Source organism: Musca autumnalis, unplaced genomic scaffold (assembly GCF_047663935.1).
Source record: "Musca autumnalis isolate F117 unplaced genomic scaffold, ASM4766393v1 scaffold_2, whole genome shotgun sequence".
Lineage (NCBI taxonomy): Eukaryota > Metazoa > Arthropoda > Insecta > Diptera > Muscidae > Musca > Musca autumnalis.
Window position 1 is genome coordinate 128037734 of NW_027411755.1, and position 20141 is coordinate 128057874.

Below are 20141 nucleotides of genomic sequence, written 5' to 3' on the forward strand. Positions count from 1 at the left end.
GAATTCCTAGTTTTTTGACGTTTTAGATTCGATCAGCTGGGCTGAGGCATCTACCTTTCTAATTGTACCATGACTTCACTGTACCCCATGGTACAATAATACAGGTAGCATTATCAAGCCAGCTGATGGTAACATAATGTGTCAATTGCATTGAATTGATGTCAAATTTTGACATCTTATGTTACCAACAATTGCCGATGCGGCTACCTGTGTATTTGTACCATGCTGTACCCATGGTACAATAAGAAAGGTAGATGCCTCAGGCCAGCTGATCGAATCTAAAACGTCAAAAAACTAGGAATTCGCCATGAAAAATCAAAACATAAAACCATGGTACAATTACATAGCATGGTACAAGAATAAAGGTAGTTTCATGCTAACAACTGATTTAATTTTTTTTCAAATTTTGAATTTGAAGTACGTTCATTGTCATTCTGAATTTGACACAGTACGTATGTATGTGTGTTTGTCAAGTGCCAGTCTTTTAATATTGATTTGTTTTTATAAACTGAAATGAAAAATTTTTGTTTAAACATTATGTTTTTTGGTCTTCAAAATGTGTTGCGTGTGGCACGAAAATTAATTTTCTTTTTATTAGTTAACAAAAACCGGCAGCATTTCTCCATGGATGTGGTTCGTTGCTGCCGGCGAATAAAAAAATGAGAGAACCGGATACAGAATGTGGCCGAGTCATACATAAAGTTACAGTGTTGCCAGTTTAAAAGCAGGAGGCAGGTAAATACAACACTGAGGGGGCCAATAGGTGTCTGTAGATTGACAGTGGGTTGGTTTAAAATGAAATCGATAAATGTCGAAGAATCCGCGAAAATGGGAAAATCAGCATTGGTTTTGGCAGTATAAAAGGCATAACGGGGAAAATATTTCTCCTATTTGTCTTTTGGTTGTGGCAAGGAACCAGTTTTAAACATCCTGAATAAATATAAAAAAAGACCCCAAAAGAATAAAGAAATAGTGTAAACAGTTTAATTGTTATACCAAAGTAGTGGCGAAATTTATTTGTGTTTTGGTGATGCCAGTTTATTTGGCTGTGTTGCGAAAAACAAAACATGTAAGACAAGAAAAAAATGTTTTGCCATTTTATGGCTTATTATTGAATGTGTCCTTTTTTTTGTCTTATTAAAGATTTCGCCTACTCTATCGGCAAAGAAACACAAAGGAACTCTGACCCCTCCAAGTATATGCCTGGAGGAGGTCAGCACCGTTTATTGAGGAATTTTTATTGATGTACTTCAAATTGGCCAAAAAATCTTGATGTTGATATAAATCCGATATTTCTTAATTGAGAAGAGAAAACGCATAATTTTGTTGACGGCAGCCTTTGCCTGGTGAATTTTTGATGAGACGGCTTAATATTTCTGTGGTCGATATTTAGTGGAGAAAATCCCTGTTGTTTGAGAGAAGGTCCTCGGAGTAAGATGCCGTAACGTTTAAAAACCAAAAAAATTATCTTGTTTTGTGAAATGTCAGCAACCAGGTAAAATTTTGATATTTTGTTCATCCCGAGTGTGTTCTTGTTTTGCCATTAACCTGTGCGCCAGAAGGATTGTTAAAACTGCAAAAGAGAAAAGAAATAAATTTATTAATTAATGATGACATAAGTTAAAACTAAAAAGGAAAAAAAATTTATAGATAAAAACCATATAACTAATCTAACAAAATAAAAATAATCTAAGTGTGAACGTCCTTAGTAATTCTGTAGAATATAAGTGTTAAGTTAAGGAATATTTGTAAGAATTTCTAATGCCAGGAACAGTGCGTGAGTGTAGGGTTACCCCAAAAATACAATAGGACTATTTTGTTTTCTTGTGTGGACATATGGTAACGTCCACTATTCCTCCGTAAGAGAGCTCTTTTAGGAAGGGGTTGAGTGTTTTAAAGTGGCCAGATTTGGCAATAGTCTGTTGATAAATGGTGGTAGCCTGAGTGATTGGCTCACTAAGAGAAAGGCAGTTAGGAATTCAGTGTTTGACATGATTGTTGTTTGTTTAGAATTAAGAACCTTAACTATGAGAATAAATAATTTTTATGTTTGATTGTTTTCAATATGAATTGCTAAGTGTTTTCCGTAAGAGAGGGAAATAGGAGGATGCTAATGTGAGGTAAGAGTGTGTGGAAATTGGGGCCCTTTAAAAAAAAAATGTTATGGTGACAAGATGCCAGGATGAAAGGGTCAAGGCAGGGTGGGCAAAGTGGGGGAACTATAACACCAAGTTCCTTCATCATGGTTGTATGCAGTGTTGTGTCGTTTTGTTTTTGTTTGTTTTTATGTTGAGTCCCTCTTTCATTATTGTTCGACCCCTAGGGCTGATGGTGGCAGGGTTATGAATCCCCCTGGAAGTGATGCCCCGACTGAGCAGTTGGAACCCCACCATAGCGCCGCATTAGGCGGTACGCAACAAATGTGCAAAGGGGAACTAGGTATTTTAAAGAGGCTTGGTCATGATTTTCACCCAACCAGCATGCAAAGATTCGGACAAACATCAATCTGTTTTGGGAATTCTGGCTGAGTTATGACGGACTAAACCTCAAGAAATTGTCATTCACCACGAAAAGAAATTTGGCGAATGCACAGACCGGCAAAAGTGGTAAGGAATGCAAGCCGTTTACAGCAGTTCCATTGTTGTCAACGAGAATTTCGGAGTAGAAACCCAAGCCTTGGATGACATCAAGAAACCCTGTTTCTTTCAATAGTGTGTAACTAAACCATATCTGTAATAAATTTAACAGAAGTGAAACATCATTTGTTATGTTTAAAACCTTTTATTAATAAAAAAGTAACTAAAATTACAAGACCTGTTCATCTGTGTGTAGACTCAATTCTTCCTGGACTGGCTGCGTCCATAAATTGGGGGCGGTCCCAATCCACATGTAGGCCATGTCTATTGAGGCTGCATAGTCCGGATCATAACTGTCTGGGCAGTTGGCGTTCGTCTGCTGCGATTGATGGAAGCGGGGGTAGTCTGTTCTATAGATAGTGACAGTGATGCTTAAGGAGGTAACACACAGGCAGTTACTGCATCGACAACATCTTGTTTTGTTTATGTACTGGTGAAATCTTGGTCTCCTTAACAAGTTGGTCCACTGGTATCATGAGGATCCACCCTGTTGCAGTCGGAGCTGCATTCTGGCAGGTTTGAATATTCTTCGATTGCGTGACGCTAACATTTGCATACCACAGACCAATCTATTGCTTATGGCCCCGGCACATACGTCCGTTGTGCGTCGCGTCACGCGTTAATAACAACAACCACATGAAAAAAGTGTAAGTGATGCCAAGTTTGTTCTTGAATTTTTCATGTGGTTGTTGTAACGCGACACTCAACGTGCCGTATGTGCAGAGGCCTTTAGACCGCCATCAGACCATCTGCTTTTTCACATGTATGAATCAGCTGGTCTGTATATTAGTACACCCAAAGTGACAACATACATACGAAAAAGCAGATGGTCTGATGGCCGCCTTAATAAGAGGTTAACAAGGTTTCTTTATCAGCATCCCAAATATTGCCTACCAGCGACTGAAGCACTTTCTTCCTCCTTCCGATCTTGTCGCAAATAGAATTCTCAGAATTCCGTCGTTATTTCTGCTACAATATTAATCACACTAACGTGAATCCCCATCTGCATGATTTTTCAAACAGTTCGTGTGTTTCTAAAATTAATGTCATCAATGACTTCAGCAAAGGCACTCATTTTTGGTAAATACCTTTGGTGTTGTTGCCTGCAGATTTCGTTGTTCCATAGTATCTATAATGGCGGGATATTGAAATTCGGTGGTGTCAAAAGTGGATTTTATAAGGGAGCCTTACCAGCCAGCGGATTTACTAAAATTTTCAATGAATTTTTTTGAAGAACGAAAATATAATCAGAAACAAATGTAGTTTGTTTTTATTTTTATTACGAAATGTCATGTCAAATATTTGTTGTTCTTTATTTGACACGGTCCTGTACAGACATACAGAGTTGCATAAACATTCATTTCATAGATGAGATTACCTTTTATCATTCTACCATGATTACATAGGTAGAAACATCGGCGAATTGCTACAACAAAGCAACTTTTTTTGTAATGTAAACTGTCAAAATTTTCGCCAAATGGTTTCTTGTTGTCTCTTTTTATCGCTTGTGTTTGTAATGTGAAGTGAACACATTCTATCTCTTACTTACCGAATCATATGGTTTTTTGTTTTGATTTTTCACAGCGAATTCCTAGTTTTTTAACGTTTTAGATTCGATCAGCTGGGCTGAGACATCTACCTAAGTAATTGTACCATGCATAAAATCATATGATTCGGTAAGTAAGAGATAGCATGTGTTCACTTTATAGACAAACACAAGCGATAAAAAGAGACAACAAGAGATCATTCGGCGAAAATTTTGACATTTTACATTACAAAAAAAGATGCTTTGTTGTAGCAATTCGCCGTTGTTTCTACCTTTTTAATTGTACCATGACTGTACCATGGTACCATGGTACAAATACACAGGTAGCCGCATCGGCAATTGTTGGCAACATAAGATGTCAAAATTTGACATCAATTCAATGCAATTGACACATTATGTTACCATCAGCTGGCATGATAATGCTACCTGTATTATTGTACCATGCATGGTACAATTACTTAGACCGTGTTTAGACATTCAAACTGGAAAGAAAATTTTTCTTCTCAATTTCTTTTAAAATTTCCTTGTTGTTTAGACACGGAAATCATGTTTGTGTCAATTTTATAATTTTTCTTATTCTTCTTCACACTAATTTTCTCACATGGCATAATAAGAGAGGTAAAGTCAGGCAAACATATGATTACAATTTTTTTAAAAATTTGTCTTTGACAACACTCAACTTTCAAATGAAATGAAAACATGCAATTGTCAATTGTGGCAAATAGTATTTATGTATACATACTTTTATGACAGTTAACTTTAAAATTAATATGAATTTACAAATTGTGATTTCAAACGAAATATTTTCAATTTTTCAAAATGAGACACTGCTTTCTGTGTGAAAAAAAAGGACCACATCCCAACAGATGAGGTAATGCGCTTGAAGTGGTCAGAAGCATGTGGAATTTATATGCGGAGACCACTTTTTGCCATCTGATATTTTAAAGATTTCCAGAGGATGTTATTTATTACCAACTGCCGTACCATTTGTTGTTACATCCGGATATGACGAGCATGAGTAAGATTACAAATATTTCAAGAAAAGAAATAATTAAACGAGCATTTTTTGGTATTAGTGAATGTCTTATGGCCGTAGATGAAGAACGTGAAATCTTGGAAAGTACTGAAAATGTTATGGGCTCAGATGATGAACTTGAATTCTTGGAAAATACGGAATGTTTTATGGGTATGAATGGGGAACGTGAATTCTTGGAAAATAATGATACCGTTGACTCAATTGAAAATGGGTAAATATTTATTTAAAACATGATTATTTATGTCGATGACATTGTCTTCATCGAAACAAACTAAGTCACTATGGCGTATACTAAAATTATATTTCTGCGACTAGTCTTTATTATTTGTTTTCACACGTTACAAACGGAAAAACAAACTTAATATACCCTCCATACTATGGTGGAGTATGGAGGGTATATTAAGTTTGTTTTTCCGTTTGTAACGCATTGAAATATTCATTTGCGACCCTGATTGTGTACCATTACACTTGTTTACTATAATACATCATTCGTCATTTATTATTCCAGCTCGAAATACAGAAATTCTTCAAGAAACTAAAAATGTTAAAAATGACCCCACTGAATTTATGGTTTTAGGATCCAATGATCAGATCAACCAGAATATAATGAATTCTCCTAATTTCAAAGAGCCTGAAAACGAAGGCGTGGTTTTATCTTCAAATAATCAGGTCAATCCCATTGCAATTGATCCCTTGAATTTCGAAGAGGCTGAAAATGAAGATGTTGCTTTATGTTTCAATGATCAGATGAATACTAGTGAAATTGATCCCTTGCTTTGTGAAAGTTCTGAAAACGAGCTGGTGGCTTTAGAATCCAATGTTCAGATCAATCCCAGTGTAGTTGATCCATTTATTTTCGAAGGTATTGAAAACGAAATGTTGGGCTTTGAAGATGTACAAAGAGAACCAGTTGAAGATGTCGGGCAACTCCAGGGAGACGCTCTCGAAAAAATGGCTGGGTACGTTATTTGGAAACTGAATTTGAATGAATACGAAGATCACGAGAAAACCGGCTCATGGGTGGATCAAATTTCTTTGGGCTTCCTTAAAAACCCTAATCAAGAGTTCTTGAATACGTCTTTGCATCTATTAATGGCTCAAAAATAGATCATAATAACAATTTACAGCGTAGACTTTTGCAACTTAGCAATCAAGTAAATTTACCAGAGAAGGTAAAAAAATTATTTTTTAAATGCCGAATGCATTTTAGAATTAGACATTTAAATAACAATTTAGGAATAGTGAAAGCAAAAAGCAAATTGAAAGGATATTCAAAATTGGCAAAAATGAAACTATAATCGTTATTAAATTTATCTTCAAACTACTAAAACTTTTCAAATGTACGGTTAGGATTTTATGTTGTCATCTAACGCATAAACTATACAAATATCCGATATGAAATACTGTTGAAAATTAAATAAAAATATATTGTTCTAAAATGTTATATGTATATAAAAACCAAAAATTTTTCTGTTGGCATTCATTTTAAAATAATCTAAGAAGAGGTACGTGCGTTTGATAATGGTGTCACGCGGAATTAATTTTAAATTCATGTATTTTGTCGAATTTTCATCTACCACGAAATATTCAGACTTCCATTTACACCATACATGTTCGGACATATGGCCTACAGACGTTCTATACCCCCACCATTGAATTAAACTAGTTCTACGAAGATATTTTTATTGAAGTCTCATATAACAGCATATCCATGACAATACCTTGTGTCAAATGTGATTTAAATTTTCAACGTATCGCTCATTCACTCAGTGAGTTTCTTATTTGAAGGTTCTCGAAAATCATCATAAAGAATCGTCAAACAATGCTTAATCTTCTATATATTTAGCACTCATGTCTATTTAGTTGTATGCCATTGATGGCATGAGTTTGTAAAAGCGAAGTTGTTGTGTACATTAAAACTATAACAAAATACTCTTTCTAGCTCGTTTTCACGTTACCGACATAAACTGGTAATATGATTACCATCGTAAACTTTAAGGAATATCATACACAGTATAATGTATATCATGATACAATGATACAAGGTAATCTCATTTGAAAAAACCGTCCTTGAGCTGTCAAATACAACCCTGTATCGAAACAGTATACATAAATGTTGTTTTTGTAAGTGTCAATAACAATTTGTTTACGTTTTTTTTATATTTTGTACATAATTGAATAAAATCTAACGATTGCGAAAATTAATAAGTCAAGCGAAATATTTGGTCGTAATTCTGGAGAAATTGTGTTAAGTTTTTATCTTCCATCCCTCATTGGTCAATTGAGGACGTTTCTGCGGCTGCAAAATTAAATATTTTCATAAGCTCGGAAGGAATTGCCAAGAAAAATGTGAAACGGTATGAAAATTCGCTAAAATAAAAGCTAAATGTAAAAGCAGATCGACACTTCGTTTTTCAGTTTTTGTATCCTCACGACACGAAATGAAATTGTGGAATACAACATTAAACTGTTTTTATGTTGTTATTTTCGTTATTGAAGAGTTCAGCCAACGCCATCAAGGTCAGTTTTCCGTATATTCGGAAAATAATAAGCAAATCAAGGAAGACCACATTTACTTGCCAGCAGTGCTCAAGTAACCCATTCGCCCTGATGTCAACTATATCTAACAAACGTCAACCTTATGTTATCAGCGAACAAGCTGGTAAGTTATTGTGCCAGAGTGATGATTATATTTATATTGAATGTGTGCTGCTTGTTACAGGTCCCGAAACCCTGCTGAATAATGGTCCGGGTGCTTTCGTTAGGATGTGCGGTGGTGGTAGCGTGTTCGTCCCTACAAAGACTTATCGCCAATGTAAACCGGCTCCGCTACGCTTTGGTCTTGCAGTTGCTGCTATTGTCGTCCCACCCCAGTCCAATCTAAAGGTTTAACCAGACGCACGAAGATAAAAACACCACCTACTTTTAGATAATTCTGTTCTGGGAATGGCTTTTTAATTTTGAAACTACTGCATTTCCCGTCGTACACCTCTCATTGTGTTCATTGTGCCTTCTGTAACATTCCCGGCTTTGAAACTATGGGTCTGTTGAACTTTTACATGTAAGAAGATGTTGGCTTATCGTCCCTTTAGGTGCACCTTGCGGATTAATTCGGCATTATCACCACAGGTAGTCCTTTCGGTCATAATTCGGTACGGTGTATAACTTTTGTTCCGGAAATGTATACTTCCCGAGATATATGCCTAGAAAGTTCGTCTAAAACTCCAACTTATACTTAGACAATGCATATTGTATATTGCTGTGTTCGGGGGAGAAGCCATACCTGTAATAACAAAATTTGTAACGATTCCAATTTAGTAAAAACATGTAACTTAAGTTCTTGTTAGGGGTTTTGCGGAACCTTCGAGGTCTATATCTCGGGAAGTATACATTTTGTACACCGTTGGAATCAGGGACAAAAGGAAAAGACAACAAAAGATATTTTTAGTTGACTTGTTATCTTTATTTCCATTTGTAAAAATCTTGACTATTCAACTTAGGTCCAACGAGAAATTAATAAAAATTAATTCTAAAAATGTTTATGCGTTTTTATTGGGATAGCTGGATATCTGTTTCTATCTTAAAGAATGATACAACCTTCCTCAACCCAAGATGGACTGCATCGATTTGTCTCGCCTTCTTAAATCTGCAAGATGCTCCCTGGCCCACGCAACAAGGTCTTCCGTCGTGGCCGTCATTTTATACGTTTGTGGGGTAGGCATTATAACAGCGGGCCTAATTTTTCCATTGACAGGCCTAATGAACATAAACAAAATGCATTTATAGCGTTGTAATAAAAAAAAACTTTAGTGCGAGATATATATGAAGGAGTGGCCCTAAACATTGTGTCATTTTGGGGTTGTTCATTGAGAAAACGGAAACGTCCTCCCATTAATTAAGCCTTTAACTTATCCTCAAAAGCGCTTAAAGCCTCGGCACATACGGTCCGTTGTGAGTTGTCATTTGTCAAAAACAACAACCACACGAAAAATGTGTAAGCAAGATGCGAAATTTGTTATTGAAATTTGCATGTGGTTGTTGTAACGCGACACTCAATGAACCGGATGTGATCAAGGCTTGAGGGCAGCAGTAGATGTGGCATGTGTTTCTTCGTCACTCATAGAGTCTTTGGCTGCTTCGAGTAAAGTTGCTCCTTTTGTTGCTGTTTTTCCTCTTCCGATTCCATGGGCATAGAAGGTGGTGTGAGTGGACTCTTCCACTAGTAGGTAGTTGCTTCACTTCTGGCAGGTATCAGTCTGGACGAACGAATAATCGACGAGAAAAATTTGAATTGAATATTTTGAAATAATAAAAGTGGGTTTGATATTGAAAATGTAAACATAACCCAGTTGTTCAGGAAATAGCAATTGTCTACTTTGACATTGTTATGTAACTAGTTACTCATTGATCCTAGTTACTTTACACCCAAAAATGACACACAAAATAGCCTATAGCCTGCTTTTGTCACTTGAAATGGGCTTCCCTGCCTATCATGTCAATTCTCTAGTTACGGGTAATGCGGCGTGTAATATATTGACTATTGTATAGACTACTGATGGATAGCGGAATATACAATGTTTCTCTCTTGAAATCTCTTTTCAACATAATTTCTCTTTTTGAAAACCAAATAGAATAAATGTTTTGTCATTTTGTATAAATTTTATTTTTTATTCCGAATTTAAAAAAAAAGTTTTTTGGTGCTTTTGATGTGCAAAAACTTATTGTTAAATAAAGATGCAACAAACGTGTTATTGGGCTAAATTAAAAAAAGAATATTTGGTAAGTATAGATACTTTCTTGGGACAATACATTCTTTAATTATCTCATTAAACTTTTATGCATTTTATTTCAGGTACATCCGAATTATCTGAAGCACACTTGAGATGCACATTCCCAGGACCAAATAAACATAAGCAACATAAGTCCCAGTATCAAGGATTCACGCACAAGTTTCAATATCAAGGAATTTAAAGATTAACATTAAATTGTCCTTTGTGATATATGTATGTATATACACGTCTTGTAATTAAATAAAGCGTGGTTAGCGCATATACAGATTAACTGTTATAATTATATTTTTTAAACTGATATAATATCCGTTACACGTTAAGCATTTACCCATTTAACTGATCAAAACATATTAGTGATTTTGGCTATCATTTCTAACTATCGATTTAACTGGTTACTAGTAATGCAATGAAGGGACAATTGAGTTTCTCAAGACTATCGAATTGCCTGGTTACTGGTAATGCAGTGAGGGGGCAATAGACCCCTTCCTATGACATCCCCATGTTAAATTCACCAGTCTATAACATTGCGAGTAGATTGGGCGGTAACTAGGGGTGTTTACCAGTAGCCAGCAAAATTGCTAGTTATTCCCTAGTTACCCGAGCAACTGGGAACTGACATACATACATATGTATATTTTAACATATACATACAAAGTTAGTCAAAACCCAGTTGTTCAATAAATAGCAATTGTCTACTTTGACATAGGCATGTAACTAGTTACTCATTGATCCTAGTTACTTTACACCCAAAAATGGCACACAAAATAGCCTATAGCCTGCTTTTGCCACATGAAATGGGCTTCCCTGCCTATCAGGTCAATTCACTAGTTACAGGTAATGCGGCATGTAATATATTGACTATTTAATAGACTACCGATGGATAGTGTAATCGACAATGTTTCTCTCTTGTAATCTCTTGTCAACATTATTTCTTTTTTAACAAAATAGAAAAAAATATTCTGTCATTTTGTTTAGTCATAATTAAAAAAAAATATTCATGCGTTTGTTGTGAAAAAAATTAAAAGAACGTGGTATGAGCTAAATCATAGAAGGAATGATTAATTTAAGAAGAATATATATAATATATATGTGGTAAGTATTGACACATATCTTGACACAATTCATTATCGCGCCATTTCATTAAACTTCTATACATTTTATTCCAGGAAAATTTGAATGATCTGAAGGACCCACGAGAAAAACATTTCGAGGACCAAATAAACATAAGTCGCTGTATCAAGTAGTCATACATACACTGGTTGCAGTATCTAGCATCAAGATATATACATATGTATAAAAGGTTATATTGTCCTTTGTAAAATATTTGCACTCCATGTAATAAAATAAATGACTTCAAGTTACTAGTATTTTTGGCTATCATTTCTGAGTACCGCATTGACTGGTTACTGGTAATGCAGTGAAGGGACAATTGGGTTTCAAAAGACTATCGATTTGACTGGTTACTGGTAATGCAATGAAGAGACGACTGCCTCTCACACGACTATCGAATTGGGTGGTTACTGGTAATGCAGTGAAGGGACAATAGACCCCTTCCTATGACATCCCCATGTTAAATTCACCAGTCTATAGCATTGCGAGTAGATTGGGTGGTAACTAGTTGTGTTTACCAGTAGCCAGCAAAATTGCTAGTTATTCCCTAGTTACCCGAACAACTGGGAATCATTTTGTCAATGAAGGGACGGCAAAGCGAATACAACTCTGCGAGCTGTGAGCGTGAGGTTACCTTGTATCATTGTATCATGAATGTATATCTATATTGTCGGGCTTCGGTCCGGGATGTAAGACTTTCTCCTATGGACAGGTGCAAATCTGGGACATGAGAACAAACTTTTCTATTCCAAGTAAACAACGGAAATTTCGGAACTTCAGAGGCACATATCTCGGGACGTATGGATGGAGTTTTTTACTGTTTCATTGTCGCAGTTATCAACCCAATAGAGCTACAAACGAAATTATTAAAAATTCAGACTTAAATGCACTAGATTGACTTCAATTACAAACATCTTACCCCCTAAATAGGTAGAATACCAGAATACTACACATTGCTCATTGTTTATCGCCAAACTTATTTGGTGCAAACATATCTACTGGGTTTTTAATGTCTGAAACCACCAAATACATATTTTAGATGCTTTAAAGGCGATTAATTGCACACCTTCACTTTTTTTACATGCATATATCACATGTCATACTAATGTTTGTATTATTGTTTGTTGCAAAAAAATTTTACTTTCAAAGTTATATGACTTGAGCACCAACAATTTTTATTATTACACACCATTGAAGTAATTGGAGCCAATTTCATACATGATTACATTACAAATTATTTCTGCCAGTATTTTGTTTATTTACAATTGGATGTTGTTTTTGTCATTTCTTGTCATATCTGAAAACGATGACGCATATACGCATCGCTGTATTTGTATTTTTTTTGATTGATGAGTTACAGATTTACAGAGTTGTATTGTCATTATTCTAATGACTTTACCTATATTATTATGCCATGATTTTCTCATTGCGCCGTTCAAAAACAAAGCCAAGGCAAAATTGTAATGAAAAGTAAAAATGGACGTGTGTGATAAACAATTAATTATTAAAGGAACCCTTGAATTGCATTTTAATTTTGATATTTCTACTTATTTCGAATTGTTTTGCTTAGAAAAATAGTTTTTCCTCCAAATGGTTTTTTTTTTTTCAATTGTCTCCGCTGTTGTTTGTTTCTCGACAGAGAAAATAGAATGAAAGAAAATGCAAAAACAAATCTGCAGCCAACTTCAGGTTGTATACGAAGAAAAACGAAACAAAACAGAATTTGCCAGTACAGAGGTGTGTGTACCCCCTCTTATTCCTCTCTACTCCCTCGCCCATAAACTCAATTTTCTTTCCCATCAACTTTCCCTGTATAAACAGGGACTTAGGTAGAAACATCGGCGAATTGCTACAAAAAAGCAACTTTTTTTGTAATGTAAACTGTCAAAATTTTCGCCAAATGGTCTCTTGTTGTCTCTTTTTATCGCTTGTGTTTGTCTATAAAGTGTAGACATGCTATCTCTTACTTACCGAATCATATGGTTTTTTGTTTTGATCTGTCATGGCGAATTCATAGTTTTTTGACGTTTTAGATTCGATCAGCTGGGCTGAGGCATCTACCTTTCTAATTGTACCATGACATTGTTGCACATTTTTGCTCGACTAATGCTAATGCTTGGTTTACATTTACGAAATCCACTCGATTTCAACTGTCAATTCCTTTGCACATACGTCAAATGAAAACTCATCCGAAATCCATTGGATTTCATTTGACGTTTAAGCAATGGAATTGACAGTTGAAATCGAGTGGATTTCGTAAATGTAAACCAAGCATATGTTTACATTTACGAAATCCACTAGATTTCAACTGTCAATTCCATAGCTCAAACGTCAAATGAAATCTCATCTAAAACCATTTGATTCCTTTTGACGTTTAACCTATGGATTTGGCAGTTGAAATCGAGTGGATTTCGTAAATGTAAACCAAGCATAAAGCTTCGTACCAGTACTTTTTTAATGATAAAAGGTCAAAAGAGCAAACTGTCGAAAATGAGTTGCACATACACATTTTTCCAAAATGTACGGGAACGGAAAAATGGCAGAAGCGTGAAAAACTGGAACAGATGTCAAAGTCGCCGAATCAACCAATCAGAAGCCGACAAACATGTTGCACATTTTTGTTCGCCCAAATTCTATTTTGTTGCTTTTGTTTTAATTTTGTATGATCTTCTGAGCTGAGTATGGATTGTATGTTTTGATCCAATCGTTGTATTATCTTGTTTGTTGATTTGATATTTACATTGGTTTGTGTGATTTCCAAGTTTAAAATTTTGGTGTGAAAATTATTTTCTATTTTCAAGTATTGATTTTTTGTTGTGTTAGTTGGAAACAAGTGCTTTACCTTTGTTGTTGTATGTTTTGTGTGGTTGGGAATAATTCCATAACTCCTACATTCTAATAATTTTCTAATTTTTTTGCTGGGCCAGCAAAATTTGCTGTACATTGTTTCACAAACATCTTTTGTTGCATGCATTTTGTCTAGTCTTATTTGTACTATGTCTTTGAACGAACACACCAATTATTTTCGATATTTTTTGCTTCCACAGCACACATCTAGGATGCACTCCATTTCCGATCCAAATCACGGTTTTTCAAATTGTGTTTTTTTTAATCGTCTAAAGATGCAATAAAAATGCAATAAAAATGCAATATACCAGAATAAATAAAATGCATTCATTATTGGTGTAAAACAAGAATGCAAAGAACTTTATTATATAAACACAAATTAAAGAAGTATCCATTAAATTCTATCGCAATTGAGCTTACTTCCTTCGTTCTCCATTTAATCGAAGCGCATCAGATTTTGCTTCATCACCCTATTGGGCCAAATACACACGGTCCGTTGTGTCACGCGTTGCGCGTTGAAAACAACAACCACATGAAAAATGTGTAAGTGATGCCAAGTTTGTTCTTGAAGTTTTAATGTGGTTGTAACGCGACGCTAAACGCGCCGTATGTGCAGAGGGCTTAAGGCATGCGTACATAAGCTGCTCTGTTGCTTTCCCATCACTACTTCAGCCTTCGACATGGACTCCACTCCATTAAAAATTTCGGTCTCGAAAATTACCGCAAAAAATGTATTTTTTTATTATTATAAAAATTTCTTAGAAATTTGTACTCTTAGTCCCGGTCCACATTAGTGTGAATTTCATTAAAAAATTTCATGAAATTAGGTGTTCTTAAATCGAATTCCCCACTACAGCAATTTTATGATTTTACTCTACTATGGACGTCGATCTAGAGACGCATAATTTCATATCAAAATTTCAAGGAAATTACTGTAGTGTGGCCCGGGACTTATTTGTTTATGGAACAAATGATTTGAAAAATTGATTTTTTATAGGTATCATTTAGCAAGTGTATCATTAATGTATCCAACGGACTGAATTTTTCATAACTCAGTGTGGACTGCATCGAAGGATGTAATGAAATCATAACTCCACATGCACAACACCGAAATCATTTGTTGGGTATATACGAAAGGAAGACAAAAGTGAAAGAAATAAAACAAAAAAAAAAAAAAATGATTTATGTTGCTGGATTATTTAGTCCCGGTCCACACTAGAGTGATTTCATTGAAAAAGTTGCATGAAATTATGCGTCTCTAGATCGACCTCCATGGTAGAGTAATATCATAAAATTGCTCTAGTGGGGAATTCGATTTAAGAACACCTAATGAAATTCACGCTAGTGTGGACCGGGACTTATCACAGCTACTAGGTGGCTGTCACACAAGCTCTGTTCCTTTACGTGCAAGAATCTTCAAGTTTTACCACTTTTTACTCGAAAAGCGTTCCTTTACTTCAGGTACCATACAATTAATATTGTAGCAGTTTACAACTTTTGCTACTTTTGCCAGTTTTACCATTTTCAAAAGTAAAGGAACAGACCAAGAATTTCATAAAATTACTTTACTAGGCGTTTACACCAGACAGTTTGTCTTCAAATACAACTCTGATTTACTAACACATGCATAGATTTGTCGTTTGTCTCCCAGTTATCCATCATTTTTTTCTCAGACAGAAGGGAAGAGAAATTTTTGGCATTTTTGTAAAAATAAGTAATCATGGTTTAATAAGAAAGGTTAGCCATAGCTGTATGTCAATTTAAATTTTTTCATTCGAGTATGCCTAAAACTTCAAAACAATATAAACAAACTGTGTATGTGTGTGTGGTGTTTGAATAATATGCCAAACAATTTTAAAAACAATCGAATTCAATGATTTTTAAAATTGTTTTTAGACCATTTGTATGGAAGAAATTGGTGAGATTTGCATTGAAACTATCAGTTTATCATATTCACAACTCGATTATGAGGAGCAAACTTAACTCTTCATTCATTTTTCGGGGTTTTTATAAAATGCTCAAAAAATGCATTGTAAACAAACCCACTTGTTGCTTTTATTTTGAAGTTTTAGGAATTCAAGAAAAACAAGGTTTCTATAGATTTTTTTCATTTAAATCTACCTTTTTACTTATACCATGTAAGTAATATAATAGCCCTGTTCCTTTACGTTCAAGAATCTTCAAGTTTTACAACTTTTTACTCGAAAAGCGTTCCTTTACTTCAGACACAATACAATTCATATGGGAGCAGTTTTCAACTTTTACTACTTTTGCCGGTTTTACCATTTTCAGAAGTAAAGGAACAGACCAAATAATTGAAATGTGTCGAAAACAAAAGAACATGAACAAAAACAAAATATGTGAACGGAAAACAAAAAGAAATCGATGATTTCATTAAAAATTTTACAACTGTTTTTGCAGTTGTCGGGACGCCTACGTCACACAGGCAAGTTGTGGGATTTTGACAATCAATACATGAAGTCAACTGTCCTGTCATTTGTAAACGCAGGGTTAGTATGGAACTCGATCTTATAGCTCATTTAGACTAGCCATAAATCCTCAACTGAATTTAATAAATTCAGTACAAATCTCATTTCATTTAGATATACCTTTGGATGATTTAAATGGCGGTCAGCTGATTACCAAGGTAATTGCATCAGGTTGCATCAGCCCATTCGATCGTATTTGAAACGTCAAAAGAAGTTGTTGTAAATTGATTTCCTCTCAAAAACATACGGCAAATTACAAATTTATTGTTTAATATTGAAAATGTTAGCACATTATGCTACTAATGCTAACTAATGAGCAAATAAAAACTAATTTTATCGTTTAGACATCATAGATATTAGTCTTGGTTGACTAAAATCAACTTTGTATATCAAAGCAAAATTAATTTTATCGCCTTGTTTACAAATTTTAACATTTTAAATTATTTTTGTTATAGCAATTCACCGATGCATCTACCTTGTTTCTTGTGCCAGCATGCAACTTGTTGTATTTTTTAGCAACATGTTGCAAAAAACCGAGTTGTATACGAGGATTTATGCCGGATTTAAAACAAATCCACTCAATACGAGGATTTATAGCTATTTTAGATATGACTTCATTAGCCGGATTTAACACATTATCAGCTTTTATTTGCTAAATCCAGCCAAAATCTACCAGATTTCAAATACAAAAATAATATGCTGTTTATAGGGGTAATAGCCCGTTTAGACTAGCAATTTTAAATCGACTCGATTTCTAAATCCAACTTTCAAATCCTAGTTGTTTAGACTAGCCTAAAATGGTATAAGATGCCTGTCAGCTGATCTTTGTTTACGTATACATACGCGAATTTGCAAAAAGAATTGCTTGAAAATTAAAAATGGAATGGAATACTGCAAAAAAATAATCTGACAAATTGCTATGTTGTTTACAATTTATATTAAATTAAAGCTACATCCATTTTATTTTTACTTAATATTTTTCTATTTTTCCGCTTCTGTTTGTTTTTGTGTGTTTGTGTACAGTTATTTGAAAAATGTAAATAATAGGGTTATGACTTTTTTACAACCCCACATCCGTGTCATATTTTGATGAGCTTTTGCATAAGATTAGATAAAATCTTAATTACAAGCTCACGCACAAAAAGCTTTTAAAGTTTTTTCTAGATGAGCTATTTGGAAAAAATGGAGTCACTTTAAGCACATAAATAACTCAAAACAATCGTTAAAGCCACACAACATATCCAGAATGACATAAGCTTTTGTTTTTCACCAATATTATCGTCATATTATTACATATATATCATCTTATATCATATATAGCTTTATTCCATGTATCACATAAATTGAAAGTGCTTTGTGCGGGACCTTTTTTTTTAGTCATTAATAGGCAAAATGTCACTTATTTGTGCAACATGAAAAAAAATTTGGAGCAAATTTTTAATAGCCAAAAGTTCATTTACTCTCGCTACAGGAAATCATTTTTGAGATAAAGGTCAAAAAGTCATAACCCTAGTAAATAAACGACACATGAACACAGTTGCCAATATTGGTACAGACTGCAATAGTTGCATTTTTAGGAGCAAAAAACAGTGTTGTATATCAAAATATTTCGATTTAAAGTTTGATTTAAAACAAATCCAAGTTTTGAGTTGATTTAATTTTGTATGGTAAATCAGGGTGGATTTGGGTGGATTAAGCACTTAAATCGAGATAATGGCCTTAATCATCGTATAAGGGTATAGTCTAAACGGGCTATAAAGCTCATTTAGACTAACCCTAAATCCTCAACTGATTTAATAAATCCAGTGCAAATCTCATTGCATTTAGATATACCTTTGGAGGATTTCAATGGCAGTCAGCTGATTTTCGTTCATAGCACAACCCAGAAAAAAATTTTGGAAGTTGTGCAATTGGAGTTATGATTTCACAACATCTTTCGATGTAGTCCAACAGAGTTATGAAAAATGCACTCCGTTCGATACGTTTTATAAGCAGTTGCTGTAGAGATCCCTACAGAAAAAACAGTTGGTTGATCCCTACACATTTCTTCAAAAGATAAACAAGAGTGTATACCTTACGAAGAATTTGTTATAAAATAAAGAAATAACAACTTAAGTTGCGAACATTTTTGCGGTATGTTACGTACCGCCTAATGCGGCTTTGTTGCGGGTATCTTATCGGAGGTTTAGTTTTTCAGCTTTTCTTAAAAAACACTAAACGCCGGCCATGTTCAGAAACGTGGTAAACGAACCAACCGGCAAGTTGAAAATGAGGAGGAAACGGTTGTTGTAGAGTCCACTAGAAAATGAAGTGTTGCCACTTCCACATTGATTTTTCTTGAGTTAGGACAAGTAACGCACTGTGGAAAATACAACACTGTCTCGTCATATGGGATTTTGGATAGGGTGAAGCAAAATGAATAAACAAAAGAAAACCCATGAAAATCCATGAAAAGCGCGAAAATAAGCGTCGGATTTTCCGAATATAAAAGGCCTGCCAAGCAAGAAAAGAGGTAGATTGCGAAACAGAGCTTAACCAGAAAAGTTATCCATATTGCGTTTCGATAAATCTTTGCCGTTTATACTTACTAGATAACCAGATACATACCAAAAAAATATATAAAGTGCCAATATAAAGAGAAATAAGGATTAAATCGACCAAAACTTTATTAAAAATCAAGAAAAATTAAGTTTTATTTTAAATATATGTTGTGGGCGCTAGACCAGATATGTAAGTGTTGCGTAGTTATGTTGAAGTGTTCAAGTGGTAATCGTTATGTGTCAATTTACTTTAAGATATCGCCAAACGAGACTTAATTAAACCGCTGGCCTCCCCCATTAGAAGTGGCGCAAGGGGTCGGCTAAGAATGTTGGGAGAAGATCCGAATTTTCCGACTGAGTGCCTTTTGATGTCTGGAACATCACGTTGGGCGCCATATTGTTATGATTTCGTAAAAGCGGCGCTGTAGTGGTCCAGCAGCTAGTTCAGGACGGCACACTTTTCTTCAGGGGGGAATCCCAACCCTACCACTGACAGCCCAAAGGGACTAACAATTAATGTGTGACTGCAAACAAAAATGAACACAAAAAGAAACAAACAAACAACACTGCGCACATCGTCGACAAGGGAGGTTGGTGTATCTCCTCCCACACTCTGCCCGCCCTACCTTGACCCTTAAATCCAAAGTTAGACATCATTTTCTAAGGGCCCCGTTACCCACTGACACTTACCTCACAACAATATCACTTAATCTCCTCTCTTACAAAAAACTCAACACATATTTAAAATGCTAACAATCAAACATACAAATAATTTATTATAATTGTTCATTATGATCTTAAACCTATTTGGACAACATCAAAAAGAAATATTTTTAAAACATTAACACCAGTAATTGATTAAACGAGTCATTAACTCGGGTTAACCTATATCATATTCACGATTTTGAGGACGACGCCAATCTGGCCAAATAAAGTTACACTACACGCCTACCTAAAAGAGCTCTATTAGATGGGGACTTTCGGACCTTAATTTAGAGTCCACAAGAAAGAATTAATAATTTCGTCGAATGTTGACACAGGAAAAACCTACACTCGTGTTCTTTCTGGAGTTAATATTCTTTACAAATCAAGACTAAACACAAACAAAAATTAGATGACTATCTACTAACAACACAACTTAAATCTA

General features: G+C 34.8%; 1 protein-coding gene and 1 long non-coding RNA gene across 2 annotated transcripts; both read left to right on the top strand.

Moving 5' to 3' along the window:
• The first annotated feature begins 782 nt into the window (after nt 1-782).
• On the top strand, nt 783-2070 carry LOC141393077 (uncharacterized). Its single transcript, XR_012409993.1, has 2 exons — nt 783-1069; nt 1144-2070. It is a non-coding gene; the product is annotated as an uncharacterized lncRNA (long non-coding RNA).
• A 5392-nt stretch (nt 2071-7462) lies between these two features.
• Nucleotides 7463-8593, top strand: LOC141393078 (uncharacterized). Its single transcript, XM_073966029.1, has 3 exons — nt 7463-7575; nt 7637-7880; nt 7941-8593. The coding sequence occupies exons 2-3, from the start codon at nt 7694-7696 to the stop codon at nt 8108-8110; spliced, it is 357 nt and encodes a 118-aa protein (XP_073822130.1). The 5' UTR covers nt 7463-7575; nt 7637-7693; the 3' UTR covers nt 8111-8593.
• The last annotated feature ends 11548 nt before the right edge of the window (nt 8594-20141 follow it).

Coding starts and splice junctions, on each gene's coding strand:
- LOC141393078 (XM_073966029.1), top strand. CDS start 7,694: ATGTTGTTATTTTCGTTATTGAAGAGTTCAGCCAACGCCATCAAGGTC. Junction 7,881..7,940: donor TGTTATCAGCGAACAAGCTG/GTAAGTTATTGT, acceptor TGCTTGTTACAG/GTCCCGAAACCCTGCTGAAT.